The 23,982-nt window shown below is 35.3% G+C and overlaps 1 protein-coding gene across 3 annotated transcripts in view; it reads left to right on the top strand.

Annotated features, from left to right (window-relative positions):
- Nucleotides 1-23,982, top strand: part of Rps6ka3 (ribosomal protein S6 kinase, 90kDa, polypeptide 3) — a 101,419-nt gene that overhangs the window by 48,455 nt on the left and 28,982 nt on the right. For all 3 annotated transcript variants that reach the window (XM_005407812.2, XM_005407817.2, XM_005407814.2), the window contains 8 exons: nucleotides 2,202-2,318; nucleotides 9,044-9,125; nucleotides 14,002-14,082; nucleotides 14,944-15,023; nucleotides 15,609-15,715; nucleotides 17,472-17,509; nucleotides 17,718-17,860; nucleotides 18,463-18,533. In XM_005407812.2, coding sequence (XP_005407869.1) covers nucleotides 2,202-2,318; nucleotides 9,044-9,125; nucleotides 14,002-14,082; nucleotides 14,944-15,023; nucleotides 15,609-15,715; nucleotides 17,472-17,509; nucleotides 17,718-17,860; nucleotides 18,463-18,533 — 719 coding nt within the window. The remainder of the gene's footprint in view (nucleotides 1-2,201; nucleotides 2,319-9,043; nucleotides 9,126-14,001; nucleotides 14,083-14,943; nucleotides 15,024-15,608; nucleotides 15,716-17,471; nucleotides 17,510-17,717; nucleotides 17,861-18,462; nucleotides 18,534-23,982) is intronic.

Here is a 23,982-nt window from a genome sequence, read left to right as displayed (position 1 = left end):
GAGTGCACCACCACACTAGGCCAAAATTATATATTTTTTCTCACAACTTGAAATATTAGGTTACTTTTACCCCTAAAGGGTGAAAACTTTAAAGACTATTTAAGAATGTTAGTCCTAAGTATTTAGTATCCATAAGCTGTAGGTTATAAATATCTGAAAAAGATAGAAATATAAAAGAATGATACTGGATTATGATAGTTTCATGACCAGTCTCAAACCTTTGCATACAATCAGATCTTTGCTTATCAAATGAACATACGCTTTGTAAAAATAATAATATGCAATTTTTAACTATGTTTTAAATAACAAAGTAATGCTGAGCATATTGGCACCTGCCTGTCATCTCATCACTTGGGAAACTGAGACAAGAAGATGGTTTTAGGCCAGCCTGGGCTGCATAGTGAGTGCAAGACCAGACTGGACTGTATAAGACGTTGTCTCTAGAAACAGGATGCACAGAGTAAGTTTGCATGTGTGTGGTACAGGTGGACAAGCATGTGTGTAACATTTAAAATAGAGTTGTGCCGAATAATGTAAAACTATGTGAGCTTCTCAGGGCCCTACTGCATTGACCGAATTCTTTTTTGGTAAAATTTTAGCTTCATTATGTACTTACAGGAAAAAGCAATTTTATAAATTGTCAAGCTATTGTTATAGATCTTTGTATGACATTTATATCAGTAATAGGCAATTTAGTGAAACAAGATATGTTTGTCACATGCACATACTAGTATGTTCTTAGCTTGTCAATGCCTTCAGAAATTTGATATTCCTCTCAGCATCCATCTTATTGGATTCCAGGTATGAGCTAGAACATGTTGTTGCTTTCCTACCTGTTGCCCAAGATTGTCCAACTAATAGCGTTAAGTCCTAGTTGAACTGTAAGTCATTTCTAAAATGCTCACGTCCCCATGACATGGACCAAACCAACATTAGGAGATTGTTTTATGGTTGGCAAAGTTCCGTGGGAGTCCAAAATGATTAAGCCACCTAAGTAGTAGGATAACCTCTAAACTAAAGCCTCTGTCTTAGAAATTAAAATGGAAGTGCCAATTCCTCTTTCTTCTGGGAGCTTCTTTTTCTTTTCACTACTCATTTTTAGAAGTGACCCCATTAGCATATCCTAGTATAATTTTTTGAGAAATGTTTATAATTCTTTACATTGCCAACATTCTAAAGGTATCTTATAAACTGCAAATTGAGTTCAAACACTTGTATGGAATACTATAATAATAAAAATAATGAATTATTTATGTTTATAAAACATTTGGATTCTTTTAATAGTATGTATGTACTTAGAAAAATAGCATTATACTCAACAAAACAGAAATAGTAGTCTTTATTTGACAGGCATATGTTTCTGGTTTTGTTACATTTTCTCTTTGTTTTTTACTGTAAATACAGTATGTATCTTGATTAAATAAGGTATACTTTATCTGCTGATCTCAATATAAATAAGTAATTGAAATCCTATGTGCACTTAAATATATTTTCTCCTCTTATAATACCTTCCCTCAGATATACTGAAGTGTCCACTGTCTTTAATCCTTTCTTAACCTGAAGACTTTTCACTCTTTTATTATGCAGAATAGTCATTTTTTATATCTAATTCTCCATCCAAATGTTAAATCTTTATTGATTTTGTTTTTAGAATTATTTCTTTCTCCTCTTTCAGATCCCAAATTATTATTTCAAGCCACTAAAGTTTTTAATGTGCTTTCTTAAACAGCCTTATTAGTGTAGATCTCTCCATATTTGCCTAGGAATATTTCTCAGCCTCTCTCCCCAGTAAACGGGGCTTTTGTATATAGCATTTGTTCTGCCTAGTACAGCCACAACATGGTATATTACTATAATCTGTTATTTTCAGACTTCTTTGCACTGTCTGCCCTCCCTCCAAAGCTATTCTAATTATCTCCAGTAGAGAGAATGAAGACTTGGAAATAATCAGTGCTGATACCATGTAGAAGTTAAATTGGACTACGTAATGTGCTTGTATAATTCTTTCTCTAGTATATAATTTAAGAGTATATTTACTGGGCATGTGTTTCCCATCACTTGGTAGATCAGTAAAGGGTTAGTTTTTGTATATTAATTGGAGGATTTCTAATGTTAGGCTGAATTAAGATTTACTTGATTTCTAGCAAGAAAAAGTAACTGATTAACTCAGTGTTTTCTTCCCCTTACATTTACTTCAACAGGAAGAAGGCAGCATCAAAGAAATTGCAATCACACATCATGTAAAGGAAGGACATGAAAAAGCAGATCCTTCCCAGTTTGAACTTTTAAAAGTATTAGGGCAGGGATCATTTGGAAAGGTAAGTCATGGGTATGCACTTTTTAAAAAAAAAACTGCTTGTAGAAGTAGAAAGTAGAGCAGTGGTCACTAGAAGCTAGGAAGAGTAGGGAAAGGGAATAGAGTGAAATTAAACAGGTACCAAAGTACATTTAGTTACATAGTAAAAATATGGTCCAATGTTCTACAGCACAGTATTGTGACTGTAATTGTGACTGTAATTCACAATTTTATTATATACTTTATTAAGAACTAGCACGGCATGGTAGTGTATGCCTGCCATCCCAGCTACTTGTAAGGCTGAGGCAGGAGAATCATGAGTTCAAGGCTAGCATGGGCAACTTAAGTGAACTCCTGTCCCTAAATAAAAATGTTTAAAGACTAGGGATGTAGCTTAGTGGTAGAGCACTTGCCTTGCATCTTTGAGGCCCTGAGTTGGATCCCCTAGTGGCACAGGCCTGTAATCCCAGCAACGCTGGAGGCTGAGTCAAGAGGACTGGGCAATTTGACAAGACACTGACTCAAAGTAAAACATAAAAAGGGCTGGGGATGTAACCGAGTGCTGAAGTGCTTGCCTAACTGGATTCAATCCCTGGTAACTACAGAAGGAAAAAGAAACATTATACACATTAAAAAAACTAGAAGAGAGAAATTTGAAGCTTCCAAACATAATTATAAATGTTTACTGAGAGAGAAATGCTAAATACTCTAATTTTATCATTACATATTGCATACATGTATCAAATTACAACACTAGGGCCGGGGATATAGCCCAACTGCACAAGCGCCTGCCTGGCAAGCACAAGGTCCTGAGTTCGATTCCCAGTACCAAAAAAAAAAAATTACAACACTATAGCCCATAAAGATGTACAGTTATTATGTCTCAAATGTATATGCATATATTTGTGCACCTTACAGAAAGAAAAAGAAGGTAAAGTGTAGGTTAAAAGTCATAAGGAACTGAGTGAAAATTTAAATTAAAACTGGGATAAGGAAAGTTGCTTTTTGGAATTCATGTATATTTCATATACATGGGTAGATGGAAATATTTTATGAAATCCCCCCCCATCTCCTACCAGTGGTATTTTCCATGTTTTTACATTTCTCAGTATCAATAGGCATGGAATGTGAATAGTCATTCAAAAGTACATTGTGGGGGCTGGGGATTTAGCTCAGCGGCAAAAGCGCCTGCCTGGCAAGCGCAAGGTCATGAGTTCGGTTCCGGTACCGGAGAAAAACCAAAACCAAAAAAAAAGTACATTGTAGCCAGGCATGGTGGCGCATGCCTATAATCCCAGCACTCAGGGGGCTGATGCAGGAGGATTGTTGCAAGTTGGAGACCAGCCTGGGCTGCAAAGTGAGCTCAAGTCCAGCCTGAACTGCACAAAGAGACCCTGTCTCAAAAAGACAAAAAAAAGTACATTGCAGACTGGAGAAAATTTGGAGTATTTGCTTCATACTCATTTTATCTTCAAGACCACATGACCTATTTGTGCTTCTGAAATTATTAAAAAAATCACAAGATATTTCTCAATATTCTGACCTCTTTTTGAGTGTGTGAGGTTGGAATGTGGTATGTTTAAAAATGAATACAAAATTTGCATTTTACTCAATAATGTCTGTTTTGTTTTGTTTTGTTTTGTGGTACTGGGCTGTACCACTGATCTACATGACCAGCCCTTTTTATTTTGAATCAAGGTGTCGGTAAGTTGCCCAGGCTGGCCTCGAACTTCTGACTCAGCCTCCAGAGTGTCTGGAATTAATATACATGCACCACAGTGCCCATCTGTGTTCTTTAATATTAAAAACTGTTTACCACTGCTACCAAGTAGTTGCTCCAGAAGATAGGACATCTTTATCAGTTTTCTTCAAATAGTCCCTGTCCCCCTGCTGCACACCTCAAGGGTACAATTTTTCCCCCATTTTAAGAAATATAGCTAATATAATTACTACTGCTAGATCTAGCTAGACCAGTTCTTAGCAAGAGGAAACTTCTGAGATTGTATTCAACTTCTACATGCAAGAATCCCTTACCTCTTCTCTATGATGAAACATTTGAAGATACCATCCTTTGCAAGCTTTAAAACAGTACCAGTCTGGCACTCTTGTGTATTTCAGTGGGACTATTTAGCAATTCTTGGCTAACATAAGTCTTTTCTTACAGTTGTTAATCTCTTTCAAGCGCAAAGCATGCTTTTAATCCACATACATACCAAGGAGCCAGCAAAGCATAATGGTTGCAACTTTAGCATTTAGGTCAGCCAACCTTGGATTTAATTTTCTTTTCTTCTACATACTGTGTATACTTGAACAAGTTAGTTAACCTTTTGGGGCCCCATTTGATTCTTCTTGCTAGACATTAAATATTGGCATTCTCCAGGTTTGATTCTAAGTGGCCATCCCTGTATACCTCCTGCCAACTGATTTTCTCTATGCCACCATCTTTTTTTTTTTAAATTTTAAAAATAAAAGGAGGAAAACATTAACAGACAGATAACCATTTACAAAATAGCAAAAGAAAAATACAAACAATACAGAGTTACAAACAAATTGGTAGGAAATTAACAATGCTTGTTGTATTACATATTGATATTTTCAAAGTGGTTTCTCATGGAAACAAATAGAGACATGCAGTATTGATCAATCAAGTACTCATTAACTGTTTCTTTCAGCAAAGAAATAGAAGACAGTACATCAACTATGTTAACTATCCTGTATATACATACATATAAAATTTCTCCTCCTTTCCCTTCTCTTTTCCCACATCCCAGTTGCCCTTTACCCTGGAGCGTTTTCGTATCATTTCACATCTATCATACCTCCGAGTTTAGATTAACTCTTTCAGGTTTTACACTAGTGAGACAATGTGGTGCTTGCACATGCAGGTCTGATTTATTTCACTTATGAGTATGGTCTCTAGTTGTGACCATTTACCTATAAAAGCCTCAAGTTGATCTTTCTTTATAGCTGAGTAATATCCCATTATATAAAAGTACCACAATTTTCTTACCAATCCTCGGTGTGCCACCATCTTAATTGTAACTCGTATACTGCTGGCATAACAGGTTTTATCTCCAGTCTAAATTGCTCCTGTAAACTAAGAACACTTATATTAAAGCTGCTTACTTTTCCTCCCATCCTTCCTTCTTTCTTTTACTTTCAGTGCTGGGGATCAAACCCAGGGCCCCACACCTCCTAGGTAAGCACTTGCTCTGCCACTAAATTATATCCCCAGCCCTTACTTATTTTTCCTATTTGCATATCTCAAAGGCACTTTAACTTCAACATGTCTGAGATCAAACTCATCATGTTCTCCTATCCCCAAATCTACCCTATTTCATTTTTCTCTGTCACTATGAATGACATCCACTTAAGCAAGCCAGAAACTCGGGAGGCATTCTTGACATCTCCTTCAAGCTTCCCCCCAACACACAAACGCATGCATACACGTAGTCATGCACACCCCACCCTGGTCAATCTGATCTATCACCAAATTCAGTTGATTTAGTAAAGACTTCTCTAGTCTTGCCAGTCTTCTCCTTCATTGCCACCTTTCTAGCACATACTACCACTTTTTCTCCCTGGTATATTAAAAGAATCTCCTTAAGTGGGCCTTGCAAAAATTTATTCATGCCTCAGTCCATAATGGCATGACAGCATGAGCTAATCATATCCTCTGCCCCTTTGTCCCTTTAGTAGCTTCCCTTTGGCTTTATGATAAGGAAAAATTCTTGAGATGGCTGAGGAGTCCTTCAGTCTGCCCCTTATGTACTTCTGAAACATTATTTTATATACTTTTCACTCTCTATGTTCTGACCACATTGGTCACCTGTTTTTGATGCTTGCACATTCCAGACTCCATCCCACCGGGGAGTCTTTCCTTCCCTTTTCTCTGCCTGCACAACTTGTTCGAGCTCCACCCCTTCCTCAGCTGATTAGTACCTCTTGTGCAATTGTTTATTGACTCTCTCCCACCCCCAGACTATATATTTCACGAGTGCAATGATCATGCGTCAGCACTGAACTGGTAGCATAGTGCCTAGCGTATAATTCTGGAAAGAATTAATAATAGTTCTGACCTTACATACAGTAGCAGTGAGAATTAAATGATCGAAGCCAAATGAACAATAAAATCTTATATTAAAGTATGTTAACATACTTCTTGATAGACCTGAATATATGTGATTATTTTTATACATTAGATTTCAGGAACACAATATTTAAGTTCCTAGGAGTTAGCATGCTTCTCTATTTCTTTTAAGAGTAATTTAAATACCTGCTAAACACCTGTTGTTTGTAAATAGCAAACATTAAAAATAGGCTGTCTCCTTTATTAGTCATCCTAAAAGGCCAATTTAAGCCAAAGTAACAGGGATGACCTATCAGAGCCTAGAATAGCTTCGTGAGAGAGTGTCAGAAATGCTCTGGTGGAGGAGGGTCAGATGACAGCTGGAACTGCTACTGCTTTTGCTGAGCGTGGTTGGTCACTGGCCAAAGGGAACAGATACAGAATGCCCTGAGCAGAAGCCCAGGACTGGATGACTGACCTAGATCTTGTCCTAATACCTCCACTGTGACACCAGGCAAATTATTTAACTTCTCTAACCTCTAATTTCGGCATCTATAAAATAGGCCTTGTTTAGCAGGCCTGCCTCCCAAAGTTGTTGTCATGATCTATTACATATGCTTGTGGAAATACTGCGAGCAAAAGAATGCTGAAAAGTGTTAAGAAAACGCTTTCAAAAGCTGTTGAAGAAAGTTTGGAATCCAGAATGAGAATTTTTCTTGTAGAATAGAACAGAGAATCTTGACTGGAGAATCTTTTTTGGTTTTTTGGGTTTTTGGGGGTTTTTTTTGGTTTTTTTTTTCCGGTACCAGGAATCGAACTCATGACCTTGCGCTTGCCAGACAGGCGCTGTGCCGCTGAGCTAAATCCCCAGCCCCTTGATTGGACAATCTTAAGGATGAATAAATATCAGATAAATCCTAATTAATCTCTACCTAATTAAAATGTATTTCTGATCAAAAAATATTAATCTCTTAATGACCTTTAACATTTAAACAGCAGTCCACCTTAGAACCTCCTCTGGAATGGCTCCCCACACCTGACTGAAAAGAGCCAGAGTGGAGCTTGATAATGGAGAAGGGACTGGGTTATAGGAGAGCAGCGCACTTCTACCTTAGGGTTTCTGTGGGAGTTGTGGTGCTCTTCAACTGATTCCACTTTCCATTTCCTTGGCAGTGTTTCTCAAAGCAAGACAGTCTCGCTTGGCTAGAATTAGTGGAGAGAATCATTTTATGATTATGTACTAATACCCTGGTACATTAATTAAATAATTGAGAACTGACCGTAAGGTTAATTCTTGATTATAATTCCTTCTCTTCTTCCCAACTTTGGTAGCTCAGGAGCACTGCTACAAAAGAATGGGTAGAGGGCTGAGCATGGTGATGCATGCCTATGATCCCAGCACTCGGGGAGGCTGAGACAGGAGTATCACACTTCAAGTCCAGCCTGGGTACTTTAACAACAAAGCAAGATTCTATCTCAAAAGGGAGTGGGGAGGAGGAGCTGGGGATGCGAGGCCTTGGGTTCACTCCCCAGTACTGGAAGAAAAGAAAAAAGAAAAACACACGTGTCTTAAAAGAAAAACACACGTGCCATTGGTTTGTCACTACTGAGTCCTATGCTGTACTTTCAACATGTAGAGATTTTCTTTAATTGCCACATACATAAAGATCTTTTACTGTCAATGTACAAGGGTGATCAAAATATATGGTGAATATTTAATGAGCACTTAACAGCTTACCCCGGCCATCACCCCAACAGCACATTTGCTTACATTCGGACCATCACGAGCATTGTTCAGGCAGGTGTCATTTCAGCCAGTCAGTTCTTGTATTGAATAAATTTGACGAAATTGTCATTTTTATATTTCCTGTTATATTATCTTATAAAAATGAAAACTTATGCAATTTTTGATCATCCTGTACTTAAATAATTAGACTGTAAGTGACTAAATTTTTAAAAATTTATTGCAGTAAAAGACAGTGTTACTAATCCCCCTCAAAATACTACCCTGTACTTAGAACACACTTACCACATTATTCTTACCACTTTCTGAAGCAGTTCTGGAAGTCCTCCTTCCTGGGTATCTTTGCAAGATGTGATCCAAAATAATAGTGAATGCTGCTACCAAGTGCCATCCAACAGAACGGGAAGCTCATAAAAAATTATGGTGTGTCTTCAGGCATCTTATTGACTAGATATAGCACCGTGACACTTCTTGCTCTTGCCCACAGTCAAAATGACTATGAGAGGTAATCGTTTCAAATGATTCTGGACATCAAGATAGCCACAGCAGTGTGGCTAAAGACACTCATGAACAAAGACTTCCAAAACTGCTTCAGAAAGTGGTAAGAATGATAAAATAAATGTGTTCAAAGAGAGGGGAAATACTGTGAGGAGTCCGATAGTAATGTGTCTTTTACTGTAATAATTTTTTTAAGTTTGAGCATTAACTGTATGTATAGGTCATATCTCCTAATACATGCTCTTTGAGACCTAGCAAATAACCAGATAAAAATTGTGTTTGCTTACATTAACAGCCCAAGTTACAACCATTGTTTACAACTTGTATAATGTATTAGAATTTGCATAATAACTTATTATGGCAGGGATCTTACATTCACAAAGGCATCTAGTGTGTAATATTGCATAGTATTTATTTTATCTTATTTTAAATACAGGTTTTCTTAGTTAAAAAAATCTCAGGCTCTGATGCTAGACAACTTTATGCTATGAAGGTATTGAAGAAGGCCACACTTAAAGGTAAGTGCTGCTGCTATGTGTAATGTTCATGTGATCTAAACAAAGTTTTCAATAGAATTCATGTGACTCTAAGGCCACTTACATTCTGAATTGGTTCTATTACTAATATTAAATTTAGACTGACTTACAGTGAATTTAAATTGGTCCTATTACCAATTTTAAATTCACTGACTTATGGTAAGTTTTTCCTACTAGACTAGGAATCATATGAATAGTGAGAACAGGAATTGCCGTATTATAAAAGAAGTATTATAAATTCATTTAGGCGAGTAGAAGTTGTGAACCTTAAAACTGGATTTGATGAATCTTCAAATTAATGTAATTATTTTAATGTTTTTAAAACTTACTAATTTACTGGAAGTAAAATATATTTTATTCTAAATGCCTTTATCATCTTGACTTCTGGCCTCTAAATAAGTTTTTATTCAGAGCCTATGATTTTGAAAAATCTAATACAGGATCCAAGAAAGGAGCAAGCTCTGTCTAATATTAAAATTTATTTAAAGCACCAGTAGTTCAGTGTGTTATTTCTGGGAATAATATAAACATAGAAGTCAATGGAAGCCGGTCGTAGTGGCACACGCCTGTAATCCCAGCACTCGGGAGGCTGAGGCAGGAGGATCGTTGCGAGTTCAAGACCAGCCTAGGCTACAAAGTGAGCTCAAGGCCAGTTTGAACTGTATAGTGAGACCCTGTCTCAAAAAAAAAAAAAAAAAGAAGTCAGTGGAACAGGGGCTGCAGATTTAGCTCAGCAGCAAAGTGCCTGCCTGGCAAGCACAAGGTCGTGAGTTCGATTCCTGGTACCAGAAGAAAAAAAAAAGTCAATGGAACAAAATAGTACAAAATATATGTTAAGTTTTATTATATTTGCTACAAATACTGAGTACCTACTGTACTGTGTAACAAAGCAGGTGTATAGAACAATGGGAAATTAAATAATGATTTCACAAATGGGGTTTGAAATACCCCTGAGCAACCTGTAAAACAACTAGGAATCTTACTTCAAACCCTACACCATAACAAACTCCAACCTATTTCTCTCTAAAACATAAAAACTCCGTAAAGGACTAATACAACTCTATTATTATACCTAAAAAATTAACATACAGATGTCTAGTCAGAGTTCAAATTTCCAGTTGTCCTTACTGTTAAAATTTGTTTTCTTTCATGCAATTTGTTTGAACCAGGATCCATACTTAGCATTTGATTTAGCTGTAAGTCTTTTCATTTCCATTTCTTGTCTTTCTCTTGTAGTTTATTTGTTGAGAATACTTGTTCCTTACCCTGCCCCACCCTTTTTGAGGCTTCCTGTTCTTATTTCATGGGTGCCATATCATCTTTGATAGTTTTGTTCTGTTACCTATATTGTCTGTTTCCCTTTATTCTTTTTTTTTTCTGTTTTATTTTGCTGTCTTTTATATTTATAGCCTCTTCTCAAATCTCTAGTGATCCTTTACTATTTTTCCCCTCAGGAGTGAGGTGCTGAAAAGCTGTTTGAAAAGGATATTAGGCTTAGATTTTAGCTTTCTCTAATCTGCTGTGTTACCATTGACACATCTGCTATTGCTTCCTCTTCTGTCCTTTGTTCTTTTGAATTTATGCATATAGTGGTCCCCCTTTATCAGTAGTTTTACTTTCTTTAGTTTCAATTACATGCAATCAACAATGATCTGATAGTATTAAATGGAAAATTCCAGAAAAAAACAATTGATAAATTTTAAATTGTGTGCGATTATGAGTAGTGTAATGAATTCTTGCCCTCTCCCACCTGGGACATGAATCTTCCCTTTGTCCAACATATCCATGTTCTATACAGTACCCAGGGCCCATTAGTCACTTAGTAGCCATCTTGGTTATTAGATGGTTATTACAGTGCTTGTGTTTAAGTAACACTCATTTTACTTAATAATGGCTCCAAAGCACAGAAGTGATATTGCCTGCCATTTGGACATAGAGAAGCCATAAAGTGCTTCTTAAATGAGAAGTTAAAAGTTTAGTGAACATTTTGAGAGAAACAAAGATTACAACACATAACTTCTGTTATAGTCTATTATAGTTTTTATTTTTCTGTTTTATTATTCATTAATCTCTTACTGTGTATAAGGTATAAATTAAACTTTATGATAGGTATGTATGTATAGTAAAAACATGGTGTATATAGGGTTTAATACTATTCAAAATTTCAGACATTGACTGAGGTTCTTACCGTATATCCCTCATAGATAAGAGGGGGTACTATTATAATTTTTTCATTTGTGTCATTTCACTGGGGTTTTGGAAGAAGGTAGCGAATAAAACAGATATTTAACCAGAAGTTTGTTTCTATTTTAAAATTCCTATTAATACAGTAAGTGGAGTCAAGCAGAAGTTGATGACATTAAGTCAAGTTAATGGGGAATTTTGTCTTATTAAAGTTGGTCTGTCAAGACTAAAAGATTTTATAATGCAGCCTAAAACGGTTTCTTAATACATAGTCATAGAATCATAGACAGCATTTATTTATTCTGATGTTGAAGTCAAAGAGGGTTTAAATGTCAGAAGAGTTTAAAACAGGGTTTAGAAGTTGACTGACATAAAACATGACTTCTTCTGAGCTAGTATCTACTAATAAAAATTCCTGATTGTAGGATTATTTGTACTTGTCACTAGGCCTTTACATAAGGAAAAGAATCCAGAATAGAATTATTATATCCTATCTCAGATGAAATGAAAAAAAATTTAGTGAGTTAACCTTACTGCTCATTTTCAACTAAACAAGGTCTCATCAATGTTACTTATAAGGAAATGTGGAAAACTGTCTCATAAGATAAGCATAATCAGAAGAAAATCATCTTGTTGAAGTCTCTCACTTTATAGAAGCCAAAACAAGAAGTCCCTGAGCAGGGAAATGATTTGACCTAGGTAATTCATCTAGTTAGTAACATGGCCACTAAAACATTTAATTTTTGTTTTCATTATGAAAGAATAATAGAAGAAGGACATATGATATAGAGTGGATATATTGGTGGATATTTTCACTGATTACTGAGCCGAGAAGTGATTTTTAAATGATACACTTTGTATACTTATTGAAAGAGGAAGAAATTTTGAATTCACCTTTAAGGTAATAGGAACTAACCCAAGATTTTAAGAGTAACAATGGAAAAAGAGCAGATTTAAACTCGATTAGCAGGCCTTGGTGACTAACTTCATTCACATAAGAAATAAAAAGAGCATGTTAAATATGATAAGGTAGGTACCAGAGTTGCAGTGATAGGACTCACAGGTTGAAGCTGAATTTGATATACTAGCTGGAAATGTCAGTTAAGACAGCTGCGCAGACCTCACAAACAATCAAGTGCTTACTTCAGCAGCACATATACCAAAGTTGGAAAGAATAGTTGATTCATATTCCTGACTTTTCTATTTTCAGTCAGTTGGCACCAAAATTTCCTAGTTTTGAAAAGAAAACTTACAGATTTTTTTACCCCGTTTGTTTTCCCCCAGATGTTTTATTTCTGTGTTTCAAATATCTGTGGTTACCTTAAATTCCAGATAAAACCAACTCACCTTTCTCCCTGTTTCCACTTTCCCCAAAAATGACTCCCGTTCATTCTGCCCTAATCATTCACACAGTCATCGAGAGTATTTTTTATCAGCATATATTCTCCTGATTTATTTACATGTCTGTTGTTACTACTACCTTATGCACCTTCTGAGGATTATCTTACTTGTATTTGTATTCCCACCCTAGCACATGTACTTTGCTCAGGAAACGTTTGGTTGCTGGAAGAGACCTTTGCCCATAAGATCAAACATAAATTCATCTAACTATTCTAACCAAGAATCTGGATCCTCCCTACTTCATTTCCCTGTAATCATCTTCTGATTTGACCGCTTCCTGTTCATTAATCCCTCCATTTCTTCACTTATGTTGACACTCCATATCGGGTCTTTTTCTAGGGCCCATCTTTCCAACCCTAGATTCTACTGGAAGAGTCTTAAAGCTTGTACCCTAACTCTGGCTCTTTCCTCTAGCCTTGCTATGTAGGTAAAACTAATCTTGACTTTCTTTAAGTTCCTGCGCTACTCATTACTGGTAATAAATTGTTTTATCCCTTAATCATCTTCACAGTACTAATTTTGGATATAATAATGGTAGCTATTAATTACCTGAATCTCTCTTACATACCAGGCTCTGGGTATAAACCTTATTTCAAACTTTTCCATACTCCTAAAGATACAGTGGTTAATCCTCATTGTATAGCTGAAAAGTAACTGAGGTTCAAAGAATAAAAATAAATAATTTATTCAACTACACAAATCTGAATGTAGATCCTTCTAACTCCAAAAAACTATTCTCTCAGCTGTACCATAGTATTTCCTTTCTCCCCCTTACCTTTCCTCCCTCCCTCAAAACAGACCTTTACAGCCATATCCATCCTTCGTTATATGTGCTACATTTTATAGATACTTAATGGATTCTTACTGAATTAAGTTGATAGTGTTGACAAAAGTATTGAAACCTATTCCAGTTAGTTGTTGTATTTTAATATTTCATTAGGGTTCCTTGGTTTTTAAAAGTTACGTGGTTTTTTTTTTGCCATTTTCCACAACTTTGGTTAAAATGCTCGTAAATTTGACACTAAAGCTAACATTTAATATGTTCTCTAATTTTTTTAATCTTAAAGCACAGATTTTATAAAGATACACAGTTTTTGGTTGTATAACTTGTAAAAGATATTTGTATTAATTTTGTAAATTCAAGAGCAATAAAATGTTCACAGTTTAATACATATAAGCAAAATTTTATGTAAAATAAACACTAAAAATAATTTGTTTTTTAATATTATCTTTGAAAAATATTGCAATGTAGCATATGTGCAATCTTTTGTAGTTCGAGACCGTGTTCGGACAAAAATGGAACGAGATATCTTGGTAGAAGTTAATCATCCTTTTATTGTCAAGCTGCATTATGGTAAGTTCTGAAACTTCTCCCATCTAATCTCATTATCTCATCCCGCACTCCTGAGTACTTTCCGATACACTGTATATGTAAACATTTGCATATATTTTTATGTGTTTAGCAGATGCATATATTAGTCATGAAAATTAAACTGTTATTTCTTACACAAACATTAGAAGTTTTTGTTTATTTTAAACATTAGAAAGTTTCTGAGTGGTAGCCATGGGAATAGATAATGATTACTTTTTTAGTATAAGAAGTAGTAACAGGGCCAGGGATATAGCTCAGTGGCACAGGCGCCTGCCTGGCAAGTGTAAAGTCCTGAGTTCCATTCCCAGTACCAAAAAAAAAGAAGCAGTAACAATGTATCAGCATTCCATAGTCCATATGTGCCAGCCCAACTTAAGGGCAAGAAAGATCTCTAATGTCAGTGTCCTAAAACTGCTACTAGTTTTCTTTTCTCCAAATCCACATGCTTATCAGTGTATAGAGGCATAATAACTCTTACTACATGTAATTAAATCTAATTACCCACATTTTTTCTGTAGTGGCATTTTTTTAAAGTTTTATTTCATGTTTAAATAAGACTTTTTCTGTTTTAAGATATTTTTATTGATCACATGTTTAAAACTATTGTATTCCTGAGAGACTTCTCTGTAGAAAATTTAATGGTTCCATAGTAAGAAATACTGCATTTAACATTTCCATGTGGAAACTAAACCAGTGGTTTTCTTCTAAGTAAAAATAAGTTTAGATCTATAGCTTAATCATAAATATGCTAAAAGAATATTCATTTGTGAATGAATTGACCTAACATAAGCCTAAACAGTAAATTATAATGTATTAAACAGAAATTTTTGTTTCTTCATTCAGCTTTTCAAACGGAAGGGAAATTGTATCTTATTTTGGATTTTCTCAGGGGAGGAGATTTGTTTACACGCTTATCCAAAGAGGTATATAATTAATGTCTCTTCTTAATCTGTTTATATTCTTCCTGTTTCAACTAGAGCTTTGTTATATTTCAATATTATGCTTATGAAATTTTCTGTAGTGGCATAAGATTCTTACATTGAAGGAATGGAACCAAAAAGAGTTCTTTCCCTGTCTTTTAAATTTGTCCTGAAAACAAGACTTCAAACTGACAAACTATTTTTGCTCTAACTCCACTTCTTTTCTTTTTTAGTTGTCTCAGAAGTGATAATACATCAACAGGATATCCTTAATTAGTAGTAGCAATATAGCATGCATTGTAAAGATCACTTTTTATTTCTGAAATATTACTGTGTGGAACAATGGCACAAAGAAAATAGTTACTACTTAAAATGTATTTATTTCTCCCACAGTGTACAGTTAACATTTAGTGATTGTGTTTGTAAATTTATTTAATTAGTAAATTATAAATAAAATTATGCCTAATTAGCATATTTGTATATTATTGAATATTTAAGCTCTACAGTAGAACTTTAAATGAAAATCACAGATACAAAAAGAAAATAGTGACAGGTATTATCATTATTATTATCATTATTTTATTTCAGGTGATGTTCACAGAAGAAGATGTCAAATTCTACCTGGCTGAACTTGCACTTGCTTTAGATCATCTACATAGCCTGGGAATAATCTATAGAGACTTGAAACCAGAAAAGTAAGGAATCATACCGCTAAGTTGAATACCATGTTTAAGAGATCATAAAATTAGTGATTTCGTAGAACTCCCATAGTATTGCATTATAGTACTTGTGCTTCACATCTCTGCTAACAGTATATATTCTTATTCCTTTTAAATTTTAATCAAAAATACTATCTTTTTAATTAATATTAAATGAAAATGTTCTCATTTTCATTCCTTGATTTTTAATGAGGTTGAAATCTGTTTTTGTTTATAACACATTGAGACCCTATCTGAAAAAAAGTGTACAGTTCATTGATTTTTAGTGTATTTAGAGTTGTACAACCATCGTCTTTATGAAGTATTTTGAATATTACTTTAAAATGTTATGTGCAAAATGTAAATTATATATTGTGACAAGAAGTAGTGGAAGTGATCTTTTGGGATTCTTTTAAGTGAACATGTAGACATGGTTATACTTTTACATGTTCTGTTTTAGTTTTGGGGTACATTTCCTATGGTTCTAGTTCCCAAATAACTACTGACTTTTCCTCATTGCTTTCTCAACTTCTAATTATGGTGATACAGAATATGGTATAATTCCTTATGAGAATAAACATTCAAGGGCTGGGGTTGTTGTTCTACAATGAAGTGTTTGCCTAGCATTTGCAAGGCATCATGTTCAATCCCTAGTATGAGGAGAAAAACAGTATTCAACCATATAATCCTTAGAAGAAAAAATTACAATAAACATAAGATTAAACATTCATAAAAATCAGTGTTTTATAGTATTTAATTGAACATACTTGTAATAGACTGTTGTGTTAGCATTGGTCATAAAACTGTGTATGAAGCATGAGCACAGTCTCAAGCCTTAATGAGATCCAATGTAGGTAAAATTGCTTATATTGAGATCTTTCCCATAGGTATTAGATGTGCCTATTCCTTTTTGTAGCTCCATAATTAATTAATGGCATTACTCTTCACTCAAGTATCTGTGCAAGCCAGTATCATTTTCCAGATGTCCTTCTTGTCGTGACCCAAAAAGTTTGCTAAATGCCCCATAGTATTTCCTCTCAATTATTTTCTGAAATTATAGATCTCATTATCACTTACACCTGTTTACCTTTTATGATCTCTGCTGTCTTTGTGAAAAAGCCAAAAAAAATTTCCAATTTTTTGTCTACAGAGTCAAAAGCGTAAGTCTTGGTCATTTTTAAGGTATCAAACTCAACTATTGCTCTGCTATTCACTGGCCTAGAGAAATGAATAAAGTCAAACATTTAGGTGCTCATAATTTTCACAAAGACCGAAACCACTGGAGAATATAAACAGTGAAGGTCAGTGAAAAGGAGCGTGGGGAAGGTGATACATTAAGAAAACAATTGTGTAGGTTGTGTCCTAGATTAAAAAAAATAGAAAAGGATAGTTGAGTTTGATACCTTAAAAATGACCAAGACTTACGCTTTTGACTCTGTAGACACTATTATGCAAGCACTGGGAGGTTTAGTCAGGCCACCTCTGCAAAAAAGCATAAGAAAGGGCAGCTTGGAACAATATAGCTTATTTGATTATTCAAGTGCTTCTGGCTAATTAATACAAGTTTATGGCATTGCCTTTGGCATCCTTTATGAATGTGTATTTCAAAAAATTTTCCGTCTTTACCTTTTTATTTGTGCTCTAAAGCAGTATATTAGAATAAATGTGATCTGATGCTTAGGAGGTCATTTCAATTTTAGCTTCTATAAATCTCTAGTGGCTTAAAAGATTTTCTAACTTTGTTTTCTTTCAGCATACTTCTTGATGAAGAAGGTCACATCAAGTTAACAGGTAAAAATCCTCATTTTATTAAAATCTTCTTTTCTACTCTGCATAATTTCCTTTAAGGTTGATTATAGTACAAAAATTGAGTAATATATTATGTTACAAATTTGGATTATAATTTTTAGTAATTAATGTAGATAATGGAATTCAAGGTTTAAATTTTTTCTGTGCAAATTATTGAGGATATTTATAATTTCAATATTTATTTTGGCAGATTTTGGCTTAAGTAAAGAGTCTATTGACCATGAAAAGAAAGCATATTCTTTTTGTGGAACTGTGGAATATATGGCTCCAGAAGTAGTTAATCGTAGAGGTCATACTCAGAGTGCCGACTGGTGGTCTTTTGGTGTGTTAATGGTAAGGTCTGGATTTTTGTTTTTTCAGAGGTGGGAGTTGTTATTTTGTTTATTACATGAAACTCAATAGTGAACATTATGAGAGAGATACTAGTGTTTTTATTTTCTGTGTTTTACTGTATAGGTAATAAATAACCAAGAGAAATGATTATCTGCAGAGCAAGACTGTGTATCCCATTAACTAATTTCATCTCACCCTAATTTGCAAAGGCAAAAATATATTTTCTTAGATTGTCAGCTAAGAGGAACAATCGAAAACATTAATTGTGCTTACTTTTTAGGAGAACCTGGTCTATTAGAAAGTGATGCTTAAAAAAAGTTCATATGAAACTGGCATATCTGTCAGATTATTCACATATCTAACACTTTAAAATTACCATTTAAAGTGTGATTAATTTCTACAAAGGGACTATATAACTCAGTTATTTCTTAGGAATTATCAAGAAATTCAACAATGCATATATTAAAAAATATAAAGCACTTCCTTTATACCTAACACTTTTAGAAGATTTGGTTGTAATTAAGGTGATGCTTTTCTTAAGCTCTGGACTTGAGATTGTATGCTTATTGACTAATACCTCTGATTATTTTATCTCTGTATAGTTTGAAATGCTCACTGGTACACTACCTTTCCAAGGAAAAGATCGAAAAGAAACCATGACTATGATTCTTAAGTAAGTACTCTGTAATGGCAATGTTAAAATAGAGATTTCAAAATAAATACATCAGATTAAGAAATAAGATTTTACAGTGTCAAATGTAGTATAAGAAATAACTAAAACATTTATCGATTTACATAATTTAAATATGAACAAGCTACATAGGTTTAGAGTGCTCATATTTTCATTATGTGAGAAATGAAATACTGAAAACTTTACCTTTGAGATTTGAAATATGACAAGCATATGTATTATTCCACTTTTATCTGCATTGTCCTCTAGGTCCCAGGCAGTATGGTAAAGCAAGAAAAAAAAAAGTATGGTATAAAGTTTGAAAAGAAGAAGCCAGGTGTGGTGGCGCACGCCTTCAATCCCAGCACACAGGACACTGAGGCAGGCTGGTCACTGAAAGTTTGAGGCCAGCCTGGGCTACAAAGTAAGCTCAAGGCCAGCCTGAACTACATACCAAGACCCTGGCTCAAAAGGAAAAAAAAAAGAAATAAAATTGTCGTTTTTTTAGATGACATGTAGCCATAGAAGATCTGATCATATTAATTCATAGAATTAAGAGTTTAGCAAAGTTGTTGGTTACAGGATCAATAAACAAGGCTGGGGATATAGCTCAGTGGCACAAGCCCCTGCCTAGCAAGTGCAAGGACCTGAGTTCGATTCCTGGTACAAAAAAAAAAAAAAAAAACTAAAGGATCAGTAAACAAAAATTTATTCTATGTGAATCTGTTTTGAACCTGTATACTTGGAGCAGAAAGTGAAAATTTAAAAACAGATACTATACCTAGACATGGTAGCACACTTATAATCTCAGCTATTCTGGAGATTGAGACAGGAGGATAGAAAGCATGAGGTCAGCCTGGAAAATTTAGAGAGATTCTACCTCAAAATAAAAAGAAGCCACAGCCAGGGATATAGCTGAGCGGCACAACGCCTGCCTGAGAAGCGCAAGGTCCTGAGTTCAATTCCTGGTACCAAAAAGAAGAAGAAGCGGGAATGTAGATCAATGGCAGGGTGCTTACCTGGCATGGAGAAGGCCCTGGGTTTATTGCTTAGCACCAAAAAAAGAAGTGGAGCCAGGCATGGTGGTGCATACCTGTAATCCCAGCACTTGGGAGGCTGAGGTAGGAGGATTGCCCTGAATTCCAAGCCACCTGGGACTACACAGCAAGACCCTGTCTCAAACTTAAAAGTGTGTGTGTGGGGGTACTGTTAACAGTAATATAAAAAAAATTATCAAATTCCTAGGGGTAAATTTAGCAAAAGTTCTGCAAAACCACTACATAGAAAACAGCTAATTTTTTTTGTGTGGTGCTGAGGATTGGACCCAACACCTTCATGTTGAGTTCTATCACCAGCCCTTATATCTTTTTAATCTGGAAACTTTTATTAAAAGAAAATTTAAAAGACCACAATAACTTGGAAAGATAAGCCATATCTGCATTACGACAGACCCACTGTTGTAAAGATGTTAGTTCTATGGATCAGTGTTAATCTAACAAAAACATTATGCAAGCCACACACATAATTTTATGTGTTTTAGTAACTATATTAAAAAAGTGAAAACCAAATAAAATTCATTTATTTAATTGATTTCATTTAATTGACTAGCCAGTATGTTATCATCTTAACATATAATCAACATTTTAAAATGATTGAGATATAACTGTTTTCATATTTGTTTGAAATTCAGTGTGTATTTTTCATTTACAAATTGGACTGGCCATATTTCAAATGCTCGGTGGCCACATGTGCTATTGGCTGCCCTACGGGCTGATAAAATTATAATCTCAATGGAAATCAAAAAAATTCTAATAAGTTTTTATGTGGAACTTGATAGACTGATTCTGATCTGATAATGGAGCAAGAATAACTAAAACATTCTTAAAGATGATCAAGATAGAAAGACTTATTTTACCAGACATCAACTCTTATTATAACTGAAACGAAGACAATATGGCATTGAGATAAGTATGGAAAGCAGACTTGTGCAATAGAATAAAGAGTCTAGAAACAGATCTACACATATATAAACCCTTCTTTATTACCAATGGGAATTGCAGAGCGGTAGGGAAGAACAGTCTCTAATGAGTCATACTGGAAAAGAATTCATTAACAGAGAGTAGAAGAAATTTGTCACACATAGAGCCAACAAAAGGACTTGTATCCAGAATGTGTCAAGAACTCCACTGAAACAATAAGAAAAAAAAATATATAATATGGTCAGGAGACTTAGGGACCTCACAAAAGAGAGTGCTAAGTGGCCAGTAAACTTATGAAAAGATGCCCAAGCTCAGTAATCAGAAAATGCAAATTACTAGTCAGGGTGTTACACACCCATAGTCCCACCTGTTCAGGAGGCTGAGGAAGGAAAATCCCTTGAGCCTAGAAGTTCAGTGCCAATATGGGTAACATAACCAAAAAGCAAATGCACAAGGCATGGTGGCACACACCTGCAATCTCAGCACTTGGGAAGATGAGGCAGGAGGATTGCCATGAGTTTGAGAACAGCCTATACTACATAATGAGACCCTGTCTCTAAAAAGAATATACAGATTTAAACTACAGTAAGCTGGGGCTGGGGATTTAGCTCAGCAGCACAGTGCCTGCCTGGCAAGCACAAGGTCATGAGTTCGATTCCTGGTACCGGAAAAAAACAAACAAAAAAACTACAATAAGCTACCACTGAATACCCAACCAGAATGGCTAGAATTATTAAGAAGGTGGCAAGCTGGACATTAAGGGGCACTGCCTCTTAAGAGTATAGTCACTGTACTTACGGAGAGATTTTGCACTCAGTTGGTAGAAGCCCTCAGGTAGGCTCCACACTATGGCAGAAAGTGTGTAGTTTCTCATTTTTACAGACTGGATTCATCACAAATTTAACAGATCGAGAGTTCTAGGAAAATGTTTCTACCTTTACTGGAGATCACAAAAAAATATGGTAGGGATCCATGACAGCTTCAAACTGTGTACTTTTACCAAAATAAAAAGGACAAAACAAAACAACAACAACAAAAATAAGCATGGTGGCACACACCTAAAATCCCAGCTACAGAGTAGGGAGAGGGAGGCTGAGGCAGGAGGTTCCCAAGTTCCAGCCCAGCCTAGGAAATTTGGTGAGACCCTGTCTCAAAAACGACTAGGTGTAGCTTAGTGGTAGAGTACCCCAGATTCAATCCCCAGTCCCACCCCCCCAAAAAATACAAAAGATGGCCATAACGGGGGAAAGATACAGTAAGGATGCTTAGATTACGAAAAGTTCATACCCATCATGTTCATGAGAATGCATAACTGAAAGTGGTTAAATACTTAATAAAAATCAAGCCCCTTAATTTGCCACAAGGACTTTCAACAGAGGAGAATATGTCTAACACCTCAAAAGCATTGGAGATGCCCAGGCTTGCATATCTGTACTCCTAGCACTAGGGAGACTGAGGTAGGAGGATCGCTGGAATGTGAGTCCAGCCTGAACTACACAGCAAGAAAAAAGAAACAAAAAGAGCACTAGAGAAACCCAGGTATAGTGGTGTATGCCTGTAATCCCACCACTCTGGGAAGCTAAGACAGGAGGATCACAAATTTAAACCCAACCTACGCAGTTTAGCAAGATAGCAATTAAGTCCTGATGCCATAGCAGCTTCAGATTTTAAAATACAAACCATCTTTATTTCAAGGTGGTGGGAAAATGTTTTCATTAAAATATATTTTAAATCTCAATTCAAAAGAAAAAAAGACTGCCAATACAAATGTTGGTGGGATGTGGAACAGTGGTAACTTTCATACATAGCTGTCTGGACTATAAATACATAGCAACTTTAGAAAGCAGTTTTTGTCATTATCTTGTAATGATAAACCCCTTTTATCCCACTCCTGGCATGTACTCAGTTTACATGCATCAAGGTACACACATATCTAGACACAAGTACAAAGCTGTTCGTAGCAGCATTATTTGTAATAGTGGAAACTGGATGATTACAAGTAAAACAATAATAAATTATAGTATAGTCATACAGTTGAATACAGTAAAAATTGTATTTACTGGTATCTGTAAATATTTTAAATTTTGCAGGCCACACACAATCTGTCACATACTGTTCTTTATTTGTGTTTTTTAATCCAACCCTGTAAAAACAAAACATTTCTTCAGACCCATACAAAAACAGGTCCAGGCTTTTGGCTCACAGGCATATGTACTATGCATTACAGCAGAGAGAATGAATAAACCGCAGTTATGTCCAGCAACTTGAGTAGATCTCATCAGAACATTGAGCAAAAGAAGTTCATACACAAAAGAATAAATACTATGATTCTATTTATAAAGTTTACAAAACAAGCAAAACTAAAGCATATTTTAGAGTCCATATTTAGATGGTAGAAGCTGGAGGCAAAATAAGGAAAGTGGTTACAGTGGATGAAGGGTTCTGGCAATGTTTTATTTCTTGGCCAGATGACTATTCACTTTCTGGTGAATCACTGAGCTGCGTATTTTGGGTGGTTTTTTGTTTGTCTGGTGAAGTTTTTTTTTTTCCTGACATTTTTATGTTATTCACAATAAGTTTAAAAATACATACTACATAAATGAATAAATGTTCAGTGAACTTTCATAACTGAACCTTCATCATTCCATCTGCTCTGATCCTCTCCTTTCAGCTAACAAATACTCTGTAGTGCTGAGAAAACCAAACCCTTTCATTGGTCTTCCTTTCAAGTTACTATACCATCTTCCTGTACCCTTTCAATACAAGCTCTCTTCAAAGAGTAGTCTGTGCTTTCTGTTACTATTTTGGGAGCTCCTTTTATTCCACAGCCTGTTTTAGTCATTCATCCCCCATCACTTTCCTGAAACTGCTGTCACTATGCTTGTCAGTGGCCTTCTGGTTGCTAAAACCTGTTGCAGATTATCAGACTCTACCATTCATTCACACAATTCATTCGACGGGTAATTGAGTACTTGGTACATGTACTGAGGGTGCAGTGTGAATAAGACTGAGATCTTTGGTGGTCTCACAGAGCTTACATTTTTAGTGGGGAAAGTGAGGAATTTATATTTAAGCAAATAAATATAATAATTTCAGGCTGTAATGGGAACTGTAGGGATAAGCAAAAGTACTTTACAGAGATGGTGAACCCCATAATAAGTGAGAGGAGGGCAAGGAGCAGGAGCCATTTCAGATGAACCAATTAAGGAAAGTCTCTCTGCAGAGGACTTGACACTGTTGACCACTCCCCACCCCCTTTGCTTTTCCTACTTCATCTGCTTCTGCCTTTCTAACCATTCCTTTTTTCTTTGGTCTGTTTTGCTTAATCATTCCTCCTCTGCCTGTTTTTCTTTCTTTAGTTTTAAAATTTTTCAAATGTAAATTCTGACAATAGAATAATCAAATGAACATATATGAGTACACATCACCCAAATTTAACAATTGAGGATTTTACCATATTTGCTTCATCTGTT

Source organism: Chinchilla lanigera, unplaced genomic scaffold (genome assembly GCF_000276665.1).
Source record: "Chinchilla lanigera isolate Chin_1 unplaced genomic scaffold, ChiLan1.0 scaffold00108, whole genome shotgun sequence".
Taxonomy (NCBI): domain Eukaryota; kingdom Metazoa; phylum Chordata; class Mammalia; order Rodentia; family Chinchillidae; genus Chinchilla; species Chinchilla lanigera.
The sequence above is the reverse complement of the archived record's forward strand: the minus strand, read 5'-3'. Positions and strand labels throughout refer to the sequence as shown.